Genomic DNA, 14,106 nt, shown 5'->3' on the forward strand with positions numbered 1-14,106 from the left:
TACCATAGTTTTCTAAACCTATGGTGGAAGGTTCAGGAAAGGGCAACCAAAATGATCAAGGAAGGGTGCAGCAATTCCCCTATGAAGAAACGTTTTTGTGTTCCAAAAAGCCAATTGGGAGTTTTTAGCTTGAGAAAAGGGAAAGAAGAGACATGATGAATAAAATTATGCATGGTGCAGAGAAAAAAGATTGGGAGGCGGTTAATTTCTACACATTCTTATGCATCCCTCTCTATCTTCCAGGCAACAGAGAGGGATTGTCAAAGTGGAAGGACACATTACAACCAGCCAAAAACAAGGAAGGTGCAAGCAGGTCTGGTCAGAGGCCAAATAGTGTCCTTGGGGGCTGTATTTGGGCTCTAGGTCAGAGGTTCCCTATTCCTGCTATGCTCTTTTGCAGCTACTAGCCTTAAGGTTGCAACCCACTGAGAGGACTCAGAGGCACAAGGCCCCTAAAACTTACATAAGAGTCATAAGACTTATTTCACCATTATCAAGAAAGCGCAACAACTGCTTTTTCAAAATGTTTTTCCCCCAAATTGATTTTATTCACATGTACAAAGTCATGGCAAGTACAATTAAATATAAATAACACAAGAACATTAGAAAAAAAACACACTATTTAAAAACACATTCTAAGTCACATATTGCTTCAAGCTTATTTCCCCCCAAGCTTTTATCTAAAGTGATTTCAGTGCTCACAAAAGCTAAGTGTGGCAGCTTCCCTGTACCTTTACATTATAGGAACTACATACAGGAACAGAGTCAAGAGTTTATAGCCCTCACCTGTTCAAGTATCTGGGCCTTAAACAGTCGTGCTCAAAAGACTGCCATGCTTGGTCTGGTTACTCGCGCTTTATGGCTTTAGGCTATATGTTGCTCTTTGTATTACACCAGCGTTTTGGTACTCCTAGCCTGTCACAAACCAACATATTTCAAAGAGGCAGGAGTATGCAAACATAAACTAGTAGATAGTTTATGCTTCAGGTGATGCTGCCTCTCCCATCAAGAAGGTAACTTTCTCATCTAGAAGCCATATTTAGTGCCAATCTGGTTTAGGCAGTTTTCAGTAGGCTAAAATGCGATTGGTCTCAATTGCTTATATTCCCGTCTGCCCTGGCAGCTCAAGCAGGGAAGACACATTTCAAAGGTGGGAGAAGACCCTGAGGGAAGTTGAGCCAGAGCCATTTCCCCATCAAGCAACAGGTCTAGCACTACAGCTACCATTGTGCCAACCCCAGAAGCTTCAAAAGGCAGGGAGGATGTGGGACCCTCACCAAATTTGGTCAATTCTAGGGGAAGTCTAATCTCAGGGCTGAATAAGCAGTCTGCTCCATGCTTACAGAAGACATAGCTGCCAGTAATAGTGAAGGAGGGCTCAGTACAAGCAAGATGCCTGAGGGTAAACAGTAAAAAGAAAAGAAAAAGCATAACCATGATATTTAAAAATAGAGAAGTTGCTAACAATAGCTTGTTGTTGAAGTTACTGGATAGTGATGCAAGAAACGTGGTGGTACAAATATACACAAAAGCATACCCTTTTTTGCACAATGTCACACCATAAACATGTTTCACCAAAGTAAATGTCTAATTGGAACAGTAGATACTTCTTTTTTTTACTGTGCTGAAACAATGAGTGTCATTTGTGCATTTCAGTTTCATGCATTTGGTAGTGATATTATGCCAGTTTTGTGAAGACAGATGGGCCATAAATAAGACTTTTCTCAAGTTTCAACAAGGAAACAGGGGTCTTTCTCATGACAATGTCCCTATTTTAAAATTAAAAGCAAAAGCATTATTTATACCTAGAAGACTGGAACAGCTCAGAATTTGTCATTCCACCACCACCAATTCCAGCTTTAGTAAACACATCTGTAAATAAGTTTCTTTATTTCCTAGTGAGGATGGTAGTTTTGCCATTTCCTGCCAACTTTAGCCCTCTTCAGATGGGACTATCTGAAAATATAATGCAAGAAAGGGGGGCCCTGTATGGAGGCTCCTTGAGTGATGCAGAATCTTGTTAAACCTGGATTCTAAAATGCACAGGAAATATTCACCCGTAGAAGCGGGCTCCTCGCTTTGCACATCTGCCCTTCAATTTACAGAGGGAGACAGAGACAGGTGGCACTCACATGCTATATTTGTGGATTTTTATCACAGCTGAACAGGGCTTTTGTCAGGAAATGCACCTGCAATCCTTTGCTCATTTGCCTGGAAGTGTCACTGAACTCTATGAGACTTCTGAGTAGACACGTTTAGGATTGCAATCCAAGAGACTCCATGTCTAACACCACATTAATGCCCAGTTGAGGGGGGGAGGGGAATGCTTAAAGTTAAGATAAAAACCACTCTACACAGAGAAGCAAGCAGATGCTCCATGTGCAACAGCGATATGCACACACACCCTTTGCAAATTACCAGAATTAAAAGTGACTTAAGCCACCCAACACATCCTTGTGGAAGACTGAAAACCCAGACTTTTAGTATCCTTGTTTCAACAGTGTCTTCAAAATTTCCAACGTCCATCCATGTGTCAGTTAGCTTACAAGAAGTTTAGCTGAACACATTCTGGGAAGTTAAAAGATGGCAACATGAACAGCCCTTTGAAAAGAGAATCCAAAATATTTTCAAAAAGCTGCCAGTTGTTAAAGAAAAGTGGTCTTTAGGACACAAGAAAAAAAGTCCTTCATGTATCCCTTGGAAGCAGGACGGGAGTCAATATTGTATAACAAAGATAGAGAAATGTATTATTATGTTAAAGCTATGTACAATTGAAGTCCTTTAATTTTGTAAAGTGAAGATAAGGGATTAAATTAAAAAAAAGACTGAAGGAAACACAGTTCCAACCACAGGCCTTCAGATGGAAAGAAAGCAGAACTCAACAGAGCCAAAAGCCACCTGCAGCAACCATGGAAGAGGGAACTCAAACACTGAGTAACCACAGAGTTTCTGGGGAGAGTACCTGATGTAGCCTTTGGAATGAAAGGCTACCAATAACTGTTTCCCAAAATTTGAGTTATTTAAGTCTTAATGATTGAGACTAATGCCACCTGCATAAAACCACCCCTACATGAATGGAGCCAACATAATTTGAAATACAATCAAATCTCAGTTGTCAAATGTAATCCATTCCGGAAGCCCATTTCACTTCCACACTTGCACTCAAGCGGAAGCCACGTCAGACATTTGGCTTCTGAAAAACATTCGAAAACAGGAGCATTTACTTCCGGGTTTTCGGCGTTTGGGAGCCAAAACGTTAAAAAACATGGCCGTTTGAGAACCAAGGTTTGACTTTATAAGGAGACTATTTTAAGCAGCTTATTAGCCACCAGTTCGGTGTTTGATACACAAAAATGGCAGGTAGTCTCACAATATGCGATACAAACTTTAAACTGTAACAGATTTGTTACATTCTCATAATTGCCAATGGCTTCATCCTCTGAATTACACAAATCAACTTTTTTTGGTGGTCGGGGGGGGGGGGGGGATAAGGGGCATGTCATACACTTGAGAAGTATAGCAAAATTTGCCTGAGTCCTGAACATGCCTCTGGAATGTACACTAACTTGGTCTGGTAGGTTCAATTCAAGAGTTGAAATAGTCGTAACATTTCACTTATGCAGAAGCTCACCTAACAAAACTCTTTACAAAGCATATTTAATCCACCCAAATAAAGCATTAAAAAATATCTACATCCCAGTTCACTGTCACCAAGTCCATGTTACTTACTGCAAAGTACTGATAACTAATAGTTAATGATTGTCTACACCTGCCATTTGGTACCACAGGCTCATGATAGCAAATTTAAAAAGCTAAAAACGTAAACACGTCACATTACTAATCTATTGCACCAAAATCTCCAGTTCCAGATGGTCACAAAACCTAAAACTGGAATGTAAACCTGAACAAGTCACTATATATTTACCAAAAGTTGGGGAGAGCTTTCAGAATTCTAAAAATGGAGCATTTCCAATTATACAATCTTCTACACATCTGGCTGCAAGAGCTTGCACAACTGGCCTGCACAGCAAGAAAGATAACAGTCCCCTGTTTTTGTGGTCACTGGATTGAATCCACAGAGGGCAGAAAGTCTGCATTTGGCTCGCTAGGTCTCAAGTTGTACAGGTCTGAGGAAAATCATAGCAACTTAACTAGAATCACATGAAAATACAATGGCACCTACAAATAATTTTTACAGACCTGATTTGTAAAGCCTTATGGCTCCCCTATAGGGAAAGGTTTTGAGTTCTATGCAACATCAGGGCAAGAAATTTCCCGTGGATTACGGTCCATATGTTTCAATGATTAAGGAGGGACTAAATATTTGTCAAAATAACCCTTCTGAGGTCTTTCATTTTAAAAAGTTCATTCTACAACACTCCATAGCTTTTCCGCTCAAGGCCAACAGAAAGATCTCTTAATATTCTTCTTTTTTAAAAAAAACCTGTAAAGAAGCTATACTGCTAAGCATAGTTCCCACCAGTATGGAATCAATTATTCCCTCTCCTGCAGGGATAAGTAGCCAAAATATAAACAAGTATATCAAACTGCTGGAAAAATCCTTTTGTTAAAAATCTTGCATAAGTAGTTTGGAATTCTTCACCCGTTGCTTTCATACACTATTTCTGAATTTTTAAAAAGACAGTTCCAGGCAAATCTTGAATCACCGTGCTCGTGCTGAGTAACACCTCATGTATTCCGTCATCCAGGGGTTGTCTGGTGCAGCAGATTTCGCTCTCCAGGCTTGTTCTACTTCCGCTGAATGAATCCGCCTCTGAGACAGCTTTCTTTTTTCCACTTGCCTTCTGTTCTTCGCTCTCAGTGCAGACTCGTGGATCTAACAAGAGATATTTAAGTGTTAGATGATTCTTGGTGGCCATCTAGATGCCTGTGAGAAACTTGCAAGCAGGATTTAATCTCAAGAGCAGTCTCCCCTCCTGAGGTTTCAAACAACTAGCATCCAGAATCCCAAAATGCCAGTTATAATCTTGCTACAGTCATACCTTGGTTCTCGGATTTAATAATAATAATAATAATAATAATAATAATAATAATAATAATAATAAGTTATTATTTATACCCCGCCCATCTGGCTGGGCTTCCCCAGCCACTCTGGGCGGCTTCCAAAAGAATATTAAAATACTAGAATACATCAAACATTAAAAGCTTCCCGAAACAGGGCTGCCTTCAGATGTCTTCTAAAAGCCTGGTAGTTGTTGTTCTCTTTGACATCTGGTGCGAGGGTGTTCCACAGGGAAGGCGCCACTACCGAGAAGGCCCTCTGCCTGGTTCCCTGTAACTTGGCTTCTCACAGTGAGGGAACCGCCAGAAGGCCCTCGGTGCTGGACCACAGTGTCTGGGTAGAATGATGGGGGTGGAGACGCTCCTTCAGTTTGACTCCCAAAACGGTTTGAAAACCAAGGCATGGTCAGGTTTTGGCACCAGACAAAAACCATTTAAATTTTGCCTCTTTTAACTAAACAGAGACTGATATTTACTGCTGCTTTTAAGGTTTATTGTGGCTTTTCGTATGCTATTTACCATTTCCATTTTTAAACTATTGGATAGTATCTATTCTTGCTTTCATTTGTAAGCCACTTGGGAAAAGTTCATCAAACTGAAAAGTCAGGTGCACGCTAAGTAAAATAAAAAAACATGCTAATTAGCTGTGCACATCCAATATTGAATCACCAACTTTTCAAAGGTGAGTGAATATGCATGGCATTGGGTTAGGGTATGAAGTTAGGGTATGAAGCACAAAGGCAAAAAGCTCAGCTGCTAACCTGAGAGGCTGAAGGATTTAGCCATCCACTAACCTGCAGAGGTTGTTCAAAGGCATGTTAGGCTGTGTACAGATATGTTAGCCATCCAATCATAAATATGTGTAAGCTCTACTATAAACGCCATTTCTTTTCTATTCAGTAGCAAATGCCAGTATCTGTTGGGACTTTAGTAATTCACTCTTAATGACAAATGTCCATTTAAAACAAGCTTAGATTTATTTATGTCAATGGACTAAGCTAGACTAAATCGAGATATGCAAATTTAACCAGTACGTGCTGTATTATTTTACACACACACACACACACACACACACACACACAAATAGCTGCCTTTCTTGTATTTCTTCCATACTGCTGTCAGAAGTACATTAATATGCTTTATGCTGAATCTTAACATTTCACAGATCAGCAGCACTTTTGCAAGAACTTCCAGCTTCCCAAAGTCATTCAAGTACCAGGAGCCTACCATGATGGTGTCATCAGTACTTTCAACCTTTTATGCCATACCTAAACTTGAGCTCACTCTGCCTTGGGACACTTGATGCTAACTGCCTGCTGTTTTACAAAGATTATTCTCTCTCATATCCTGACAGGGGGTAGGCAACCGTTCTAGCATCGGGAATTCCCTCCACAGCAGCACTGAAACGGCAGCCAGAAACAAACAAACAAAAGCTTTGCATTAATTAGAGTTAGCAAATAATGTTCCAATATAATCTGTAAACAAGGTGGAAGAAGATTCCACTTCATAACTACAGCATAGGATGTCAGTGACAATGTCACAGCCCATTCCCATCAACCAAGGAATATAATTGCAGAAGATCAATGGCCGAGATCCCATTCACAAGGTCCAGTAGGTGTCTCAGTACAATAGGGCAACTTACTATGGAGGAATATGAAGGTGCCTGTATGTGGCAAATGGATTCCTACAGGCTCTTCCCCCACTCATTTATCCCAAGCTTTGAACATGTTGACATCAGATACTACCCCTTTCCCTTCCATTTTGACACACCCACACTAGTAAATTGAAGCTGAAGTCATGAAAACACATAGGTTGTTTTCAGTTCTTGAGTCTGGGGAGATGGTTTCTTCTGGACAGGGCTGCACTCCCCTGAAAGGAGTAGGTCCATAGCTTAGGGATGCTCCTGGACCCAACATTGTCACTGGAGGCTCAGGTAGCCTTGGTGACTATTTTTGAAAGACTGCCTCCTTCACTGCAGACCCCCTCAGGTGTTAGGATCAGCAGAGGGGGCTCTCTGGGGATCACCACGCTGGAAGTTTAAGGTGGTGGCAGCCTAGGAGAGTGCCTCCTCTGGGGCAGCCCCTAAGCTGTGGAATTCCCTCCCCACAGAGGTGTGCCTGACACCTTCATTGTGTAATTTTTGTCATATGCTGAAGACACATCTCTTCATCCTGGCTTTTGATACCTTATATATAGAAGGACCCACCCTATACTCTTGCTTGAACAGTGATACCTCAGGTTACATACGCTTCAGGTTACAGACTCCGCTAACCCGGAAGTAGTACCTCGGGTTAAGAACTTTGCTTCAGGATGAGAACAGAAATTGGGCTCCAGCGGCATGGCAACAGTGGGAGGCCCCATTAACTAAAGTGGTGCTTCAGGTTAAGAACAGTTTCAGGTTAAGAATGGACCTCCGGAACGAATTAAGTACTTAGCCCGAGGTACCACTGTAGTGTGCTTAAACTATTTTAAATCTGTTTTTTCATTGCTGTAATCCCACCCCCCCGGGACCTCATAGTGAAGGGCAGGTAAGAAATCTAAGATGGGGTTGTAGCCAACTAATTCACTGTACATGAGGAATAGCTTCTGTGAGCACAGCTGAACATTCCGCTCCTCTCTGCCCTCAAATCTGCTCCGAATGGTTAGAGAAAAACCTAGAGCAGATTTGGAGAGCACACAGAGGGAGGGGAAGTTCCACTCTGCTTGCAGAAGTCATTCCACGCATATAATAACTTAGCTGGATACAATCCAAACCGCAATACATCCACTGGAAAACACCCAAAGCAACTGCTTCATGGCAAGGCCACTCCCATATCCAGTTCAGAGTATTGCTACTGACCATGGAAGAAACGGCCTTGGATCCAGCTATGGAAAACAACACAAAATACACAAGGAGGGCAGGCAACTAACAAAACCAAGAAAGGATGCTGCACTACTCCTTACTCTCAAGCAAGTAAGTGCATAGGCATAATAAATGGATCGGAAAACCAGGCAAGGCCAGCCAAACCACACAGGCAAACTGGGCACCCCTAAGAGTTGTTCATTTCAGCTGTGTAAGTTGCACAGAGAGAAATCCCACACTTTTGGAGGAGTTGGCACAGGGGCAGCTTCACAGCTGATGGGTTCAATAGTATTCCCTGCCTTTGGGGATGCACAGTCAAAAGTCTGCTGGCATCTGTTGGCTGCCCAGAGCACAGGCACAGTAGCAGAAGGGCAGGAAGTTAAGACAACATTAGCCCACTTAACTACAGTTGTACATCTAGTTACGAACTTAATTCGTTCCGGAGGTCCATTCTTAACCTGAAACTGTTCTTAACTAGAGGCGTGCTTTCGCTAATGGGGCCTCTTGCTGCCGGCACACGATTTCCATTCTCATCCTGGGGCAATGTTCTCAACTCGAGGTAACTCTTCCAGGTTAGAAGCGTTTGTAACTCAAGGTACCACTGTATAGCATTTTAAATGTCAGTAGTTATTTTGCCCAGCATAGGATGACAAAGAATAAGGAAACAGCAACATCCTAGTTCACTGTGGGCACCACACAAACCTGGGCTGACCTTACAAGTGTGAAGGAAGGAGTCAGGCAGGAGGGCAAGGACTTAGACAAAAAACCCATAAGTATATATTTCAAGTTGCCTTACTTCATTCACAGAAGCGGATGCACAGACATTGTGTGTCTTCTGGCTCCCGGTATCAGTCTGTTTTTCTCCCCAGCCATACAAGGCAAATGGGTGTTTCAACCCCTTTGCTGCATGTATCCTTTGAGGACTTTTCACCCGTCTTCTGTCACCCCGGCTGCCCAAAGCACCACGACTCGAAGGCTGCCCTTGGGGGCAACTTGCTGACCCGCCAGCTCCTTTGGGGGCAGACTTTTTGCCTCCACTCTCAACTTCGGTTTTCTCCTCGGCTTTCTCTTGGTCTTCATCCTCTAGGAGAAAAGAAGGAGGGTTAGGTTTAGCCTGCCCACCTCCCAGGGCCGGCCCACCCGAGAGGCACGCTAAAGCAGCTGCCATGAGCGCCCCACCCACTGCCGCCGGACAAGACAAATTAATGGAGGCAAAGGCTCTTCATGTCTACCAGTCATGACAGCTAAGTTCTACCTCCACTGTTGGGAAGCAGAACGCCTATGCATGCAAGTTGCTGGGAATACAAGCTGGGAGACCATTGTTGCACTGATTGGACACTGTGAGAGGAAGATGCTGGACTAGATGAGCCACTGGCCTAATCTAGCAGGGCTCATCATATGCAAACCAATGCAGACTGGTAGTGTGCCATAACTCCTTTGATTTATCTGCGCTGTAGGTAAAACTTCCCTACAGTGAAGTTCGCCTGGCACCTTCATGATACACCTTCAGGTGCCAGGCAAAAACATTCCTTTTTAACCAGGCCTTTGGTTGATCTGATTTACATCCTATGCCCTTTTAAAATGTGTTCTTTTGGGGAGGGGCTATGGGGTTGTTGTTTTTATTTTTATTATGTATTTTGTGGTTTTATATCTTGATTTTATTCTGTGAACCGCCATGAGACCCCCAGGTATAGGGTGGTATATAAATTCAATTAAAAAATAAATAAAAATTTTAAAAATCAACTCTTGCTGGGTGCACACAAGAGTCAGCAATGTAAAGTAGGAAAAAGAGGCCTCAATTACTAAGGTTTCCAATCAGACAGTAGATACAGCAACAGTGGACAGGTGTCAGTGATCAGAGCTGCATACTATTACCGAAAGGTGCAATGCCTTCTCCTATATAAGAGGCCGGATCAAAGGTGGCTATGGAGCCTGTGTTGTTAAAAAGCACAACTCCCATCACGCACCAGCTTGACTGGCACAGTGATGCCGTTTGTGGCTACATTACAATTCTTGCTCTTGTTAGTGCCTTATTTTTGGCTGGAGAACGAAAGCTTATGCAATTTTAAAGATGCAAGATGCCATGGCAACAACTTACATAAGCAGCTATGAATCTGTGTGAGAATCACTGACAACTAAAGAACTCTCTGCAAATGCTGAACACACCGTGCGTGCATACGCACACAGTGTTCTTGCTCATCATTACTCTTGCTTGTCAAGGCATGATACCGATTTTCGTCATACAATGGGAAGTAACAGAGGAAAAGAGATCAGTGTCAAAAATAAAAACCAACCTTCTATAGAGGAAATGTCTTTGCCCCCAAGGTACCAGTGCGTCATCAGAAGACTAGGTTATCTACGCTAGTGTCACATTTGTGACAATGCTTTTAAGTTCCAAATAAATACTGTCCAGGAAGCACAGCAGAGGGAAAACTCTGTGCTGTCATTCATATTAAGGTTTGATTATCTTAGCAAACCTGAAGTGGCATTGCAAATTTTTATAGGGGTACTTGCATGGAGTTATCCTGCCAACCATCGCTGTATCTGCTGATAGTATATTCCACATATAAGTCATGCACGTTTGTTTCAATTTGCAGGTGGTATCTGCCCACATTTGATATCCTGAGCATTTGAAATTCCATTTTAAAAATTTGATCCCAGCTGTCAGCAAGGAAACATTCCTAGACGCAACCAATGTCATAGGACACTTCACAAATTTATGTTTTCAAAGGTTCACTGGAAAGGGAAAAAAGACTATGTATGACATACCAAACTTCCGTTTGTGTATACATAAATTGTGCAGGTACAATCAAGCAGACTGCATGAGTTGCTGCTCCCCTGTTGTGAACGCACTTAATGGCCAATCTGAGTTTGCTGCTGTGTACTGTGTAAAACATCTCCTAATTAAGTGTATTCTGAGAACTAAGGCACAGTCTATATAGAGAAGCACATTAATTTCCCTGGAGGACCCTGAATGCGGTTTGTGGCAGCTGGTGAGGAGGACAGAGTTGGGAGAGGCAAGCAAATTCACCTGAATATTCCTCCCTAGTAGCCTTACCGGCTTGGAGGCCCAGGAGTTTTGTCAGGACTGGGAGAGAAACACTAGCAGGACCTTATTGCCACCCTCTTTTTCTTTTGTGCTTTTCCCCCCCAACCACTGTTGCTTCCATGGTCAAGTAGGAGGAGTTTCTCGCTGTAGATCCTTGTGGGCAACAATTCATACCACTCAGGCCCATGGGCGTAGCCAGGATTTATGTTGGGCGGGGGCAGAACCTTAATTAGTTAACTATTCTTATTGATTTACTTGATGGGGGGCAGCTCCCCCCCCCCAGCTACACCCATGCTCAGGGCAAGAGCCTGGATGAGATGGAAGCTGTTCAAAATCTACAAAGTGAGTCTGCTGGCACAGAGTGGAGCCTTCTTTGTATGAGAGACAGCGGGAAGCAAGTGGATTACCTCAGCATCTCCACCAGAAATGAAAAAATGGGGTGGGAATTGTTGGTTGTTTAATCTGTTTGAATGTCTTTTTTTTTTTTTTACCTAGGGATTTGGTTAAACTGGAAAGTTTAATGTTTGTCATTATAGCAGCGTTGCTTCCCTTATGAAAGAATTGTTAATTTGTTGTTTGTTCGACCTGTTTATATTAGTTTGTAATGGTTTTATTACTTTGATCCTTATTCTGGGATTGAAAATATTCAGTGATGAGTAGGCTATAAATACTGTAACTAAATAAAGAAGCTACTTTTACTTTCTGTTAAATCAGAAAAAACCAAAGGAATTTCAGAGTGTTTTTTAGGGTTATTCTATTCAGAATACTACTGAGTTGGGTCTATTTTCGGTACTGTGCTGGTATTTCAGTTTGGGCCTTTGAAATGCTCTTGGTGAGGTCATTCCAAAAAGCTTATAAGAGATCAAGACACTTTGGGGATGAAATCAAAGCTGCATTCACCAAAGCTGGCTCCACTGATGCCAACAGCAGCACTCAAGAAGTGTTGTCAGGTATGCAAATCTAACCCTTCACTCGTAGTAAGATCATTAAGCTTTGTTTCACTTTTTCGGAAAACAGATTCTAGAGTCTGCAAGTAAACCCAGAGGAAACAGGCTCATTTTTATCTGCTCGCCTAAGATTTCCATGGTCTTAAAGCCATCCTAATTCTGTGCAGAACAGGGCATCATGCTACTACCACCAAAGAGCGGCTGGAAGAATGGCATCATCCTTATGGCAAGTGTGGAGAACCTCCAGGTGTTGCTGAACTACAACTCCCATCAACCCATGCAAGCATAGTCAATGCCAGGGGATGAAGGACCTGCAGTTCAGGAACACCTGGAGGACCAAAGGTTCCCCCAACCTGCCTTATGGGCAGCATAATTTCTGCTCTGCACTGCTCTCTAGATACTGTTGCTGTTGGCATCCATCTGCTCTCTAGATAGATATTATTTATCATAAGGATGTGGATTTAAGTCACAAAGCAGAAGTCGAATCATCCTTAGTAAGTCCGAGATGGGGAACCTGTGGCCCCATCCTGATGCCGCTGTCCTACGACTCACATCATCCCTGTTCGCGTTGGTCCTCCATTGGCCAAAAAGCCCCAGGCCCATCTCTGGCCCTACACGAATACATTTCAAAAGAAAGCCTTAATGCAAGTGGGCATGGCCTATTTTCCTGCCAGCAAAGCTGGAGAGAAATAATCGTCCCTTTCCATTTGGTCAAACATGGGTTTCCAAAATGCCGCTGTTACGTCAGCGGAGGCTCCGGTAGCAATCTATTCGTTCGCAAGCGAGGAAAGTGCCGCCCGAGGGCGAAAGCGCTTCTCGGCAGGGACGATCCAGCCGGAGATCTCTCGTCTCCGGAAGGACCCGGGTTGGCGCCGGAGGGGCCGAGTATTGGCAGCAACCACTCGATGGCGGCAAGGCAGCGCCGCCTTCGCCCGTTCCCCAACAGACGCGTAAGGAGGAGCTGCGAAGCCACTCGGCGGCGAGAGGCCGAGGCGCCTGCACGGTCCTGGCACCCTCCATTTCCCGATGCGCGCGGAGGGAAGGGCGGCTTCAAGAGCCAAGCCGGACGCGGAGCCCCAGCTGTTAAGATTTATTTAAAACCCAGGAAAGCCGCTTTCTCCTCCGCGCGCCCCCGCCCCGTATTTACATCCAGCGGCAGCTCCATTGCAGAGCAGGGACATCCGGCCACTGCAGCTCCCTCCCTCCTTCCCCAGCGACTCATCTCTGCAGCCGCGGCTCCCAGCGCCTCCCTCCGCCCGCCTTCCCGGAGACACCGAGAGAATGGCTCAAGGTCATTCCGGCAGGCCGTCCTCTTCCTCTCCCCTCGGCGGCGGAGGAACATACCCGAGCCGCGCAAGGGCTCCTCGGGGCAGGATCTGTCGGCGTCCCCCGCTGCTGCCTCCGCCCTGCCCAGGCCAGATTCGCCAGGCGCCGCTCTTCCTTCTCCTTGCTGGCCACCCGGCGGGCTGGACGTGCCCGGGGGCGACGGGGAGCCGCCACTACCACCGCCGCTCTGGCTGCTGTCCTGCTCCCAGCCGTCCCAAAACCAGGGCCGGTGCGCCTGCTCCAAAAGGCGCCGGCTCAGGCGGTAGCGCAGCAGCTCCTGGTAGCAGGGGCCGCACGCCTCCCACTTGGGCTCCTTGAAGCGCTTCATGTACTCGCTCTTCACGCACCGAGACGGCACCATCGCGCCGCGCCGTCCAGCCGGGGGGGGGGGCGGAGGGTCGCCCTGCTCAAGCAGCGAATCGGCCGCCTGCCCGACGGAGCCCTCCTCGCCCCACCCTCCCGCTGGAACGTTCAAACACAAACAGCGACGTTCCGCAACCGCCTCCGCGCGCTTCAGCCAATCGGCGCGCGAGGAGGAGGGCGTCCTGCTGCTACGTCACGAGCGAGCCTTCGAGGCTCGGGGGAAACATTCGAAGGAGGTCCCTCTCCGGCGAGCCCGAGGGGACGTTTGGAGCTTAACGGGTGGGGAGGCTGGGGAGAAGCGCCAGGAAGCCTCGGGCTCCGGCTGTCTTTGTCCCTGGAGGCGGGAGTGGACTCGTGATTTTCTCTGAAGCTGCCCGGTTGTTGGTTTTCGTCTCTGCAGTGGTGTTAGTCACCAGGTTTTAGTCACCCACCAACGCAGCTGCTGCTATAAAAAAAAAGTACCCCAGATGGGCATCGCACGTGATCGCAGACGGTACGGGCCACCTAAGGCTCGCCTGTGCCTGACGCTTTGCTGGAGACTAGCTGTCGTTGAACCT

The 14,106-nt window shown here is 45.1% G+C and overlaps 1 protein-coding gene across 3 annotated transcripts; it reads right to left on the minus strand.

The window, feature by feature from the left end:
• Positions 1 to 526: 526 nt before the first annotated feature.
• On the minus strand, positions 527 to 14,106 carry CCSAP (centriole, cilia and spindle associated protein). 3 transcript variants are annotated; one of them, XM_077925793.1, is made up of 4 exons: positions 13,205 to 14,104; positions 8,661 to 8,947; positions 5,784 to 5,816; positions 527 to 4,837 (listed from the first exon to the last, which is right to left on the minus strand). In XM_077925793.1, exons 1-4 carry the CDS (start codon positions 13,545 to 13,547, stop codon positions 4,664 to 4,666), a joined length of 837 nt encoding a protein of 278 aa, XP_077781919.1. In that variant the 5' UTR covers positions 13,548 to 14,104; the 3' UTR covers positions 527 to 4,663. The 3 variants fall into 3 exon arrangements, 2 of the variants coding, with proteins under 2 accessions (XP_077781919.1, XP_028579851.2); XR_003705971.2 differs by lacking the exon at positions 5,784 to 5,816 and adding an exon at positions 6,291 to 6,422 and having other exon boundaries at positions 4,704 to 4,837; positions 13,205 to 14,106; XM_028724018.2 differs by lacking the exon at positions 5,784 to 5,816 and having other exon boundaries at positions 13,205 to 13,778.

Source organism: Podarcis muralis, chromosome 3, assembly GCF_964188315.1.
Source record: "Podarcis muralis chromosome 3, rPodMur119.hap1.1, whole genome shotgun sequence".
Taxonomy (NCBI): Eukaryota; Metazoa; Chordata; class Lepidosauria; order Squamata; family Lacertidae; genus Podarcis; species Podarcis muralis.

Coding starts and splice junctions, on each gene's coding strand:
- CCSAP (XM_077925793.1), bottom strand. CDS start 13,547: ATGGTGCCGTCTCGGTGCGTGAAGAGCGAGTACATGAAGCGCTTCAAG. Junction 5,817..8,660: donor CATCCGCTTCTGTGAATGAA/GTAAGGCAACTT, acceptor CAACCTCTGCAG/GTTAGTGGATGGCTAAATCC. Junction 4,838..5,783: donor TAAATCCTTCAGCCTCTCAG/GTTAGCAGCTGA, acceptor ATCTCTTGTTAG/ATCCACGAGTCTGCACTGAG.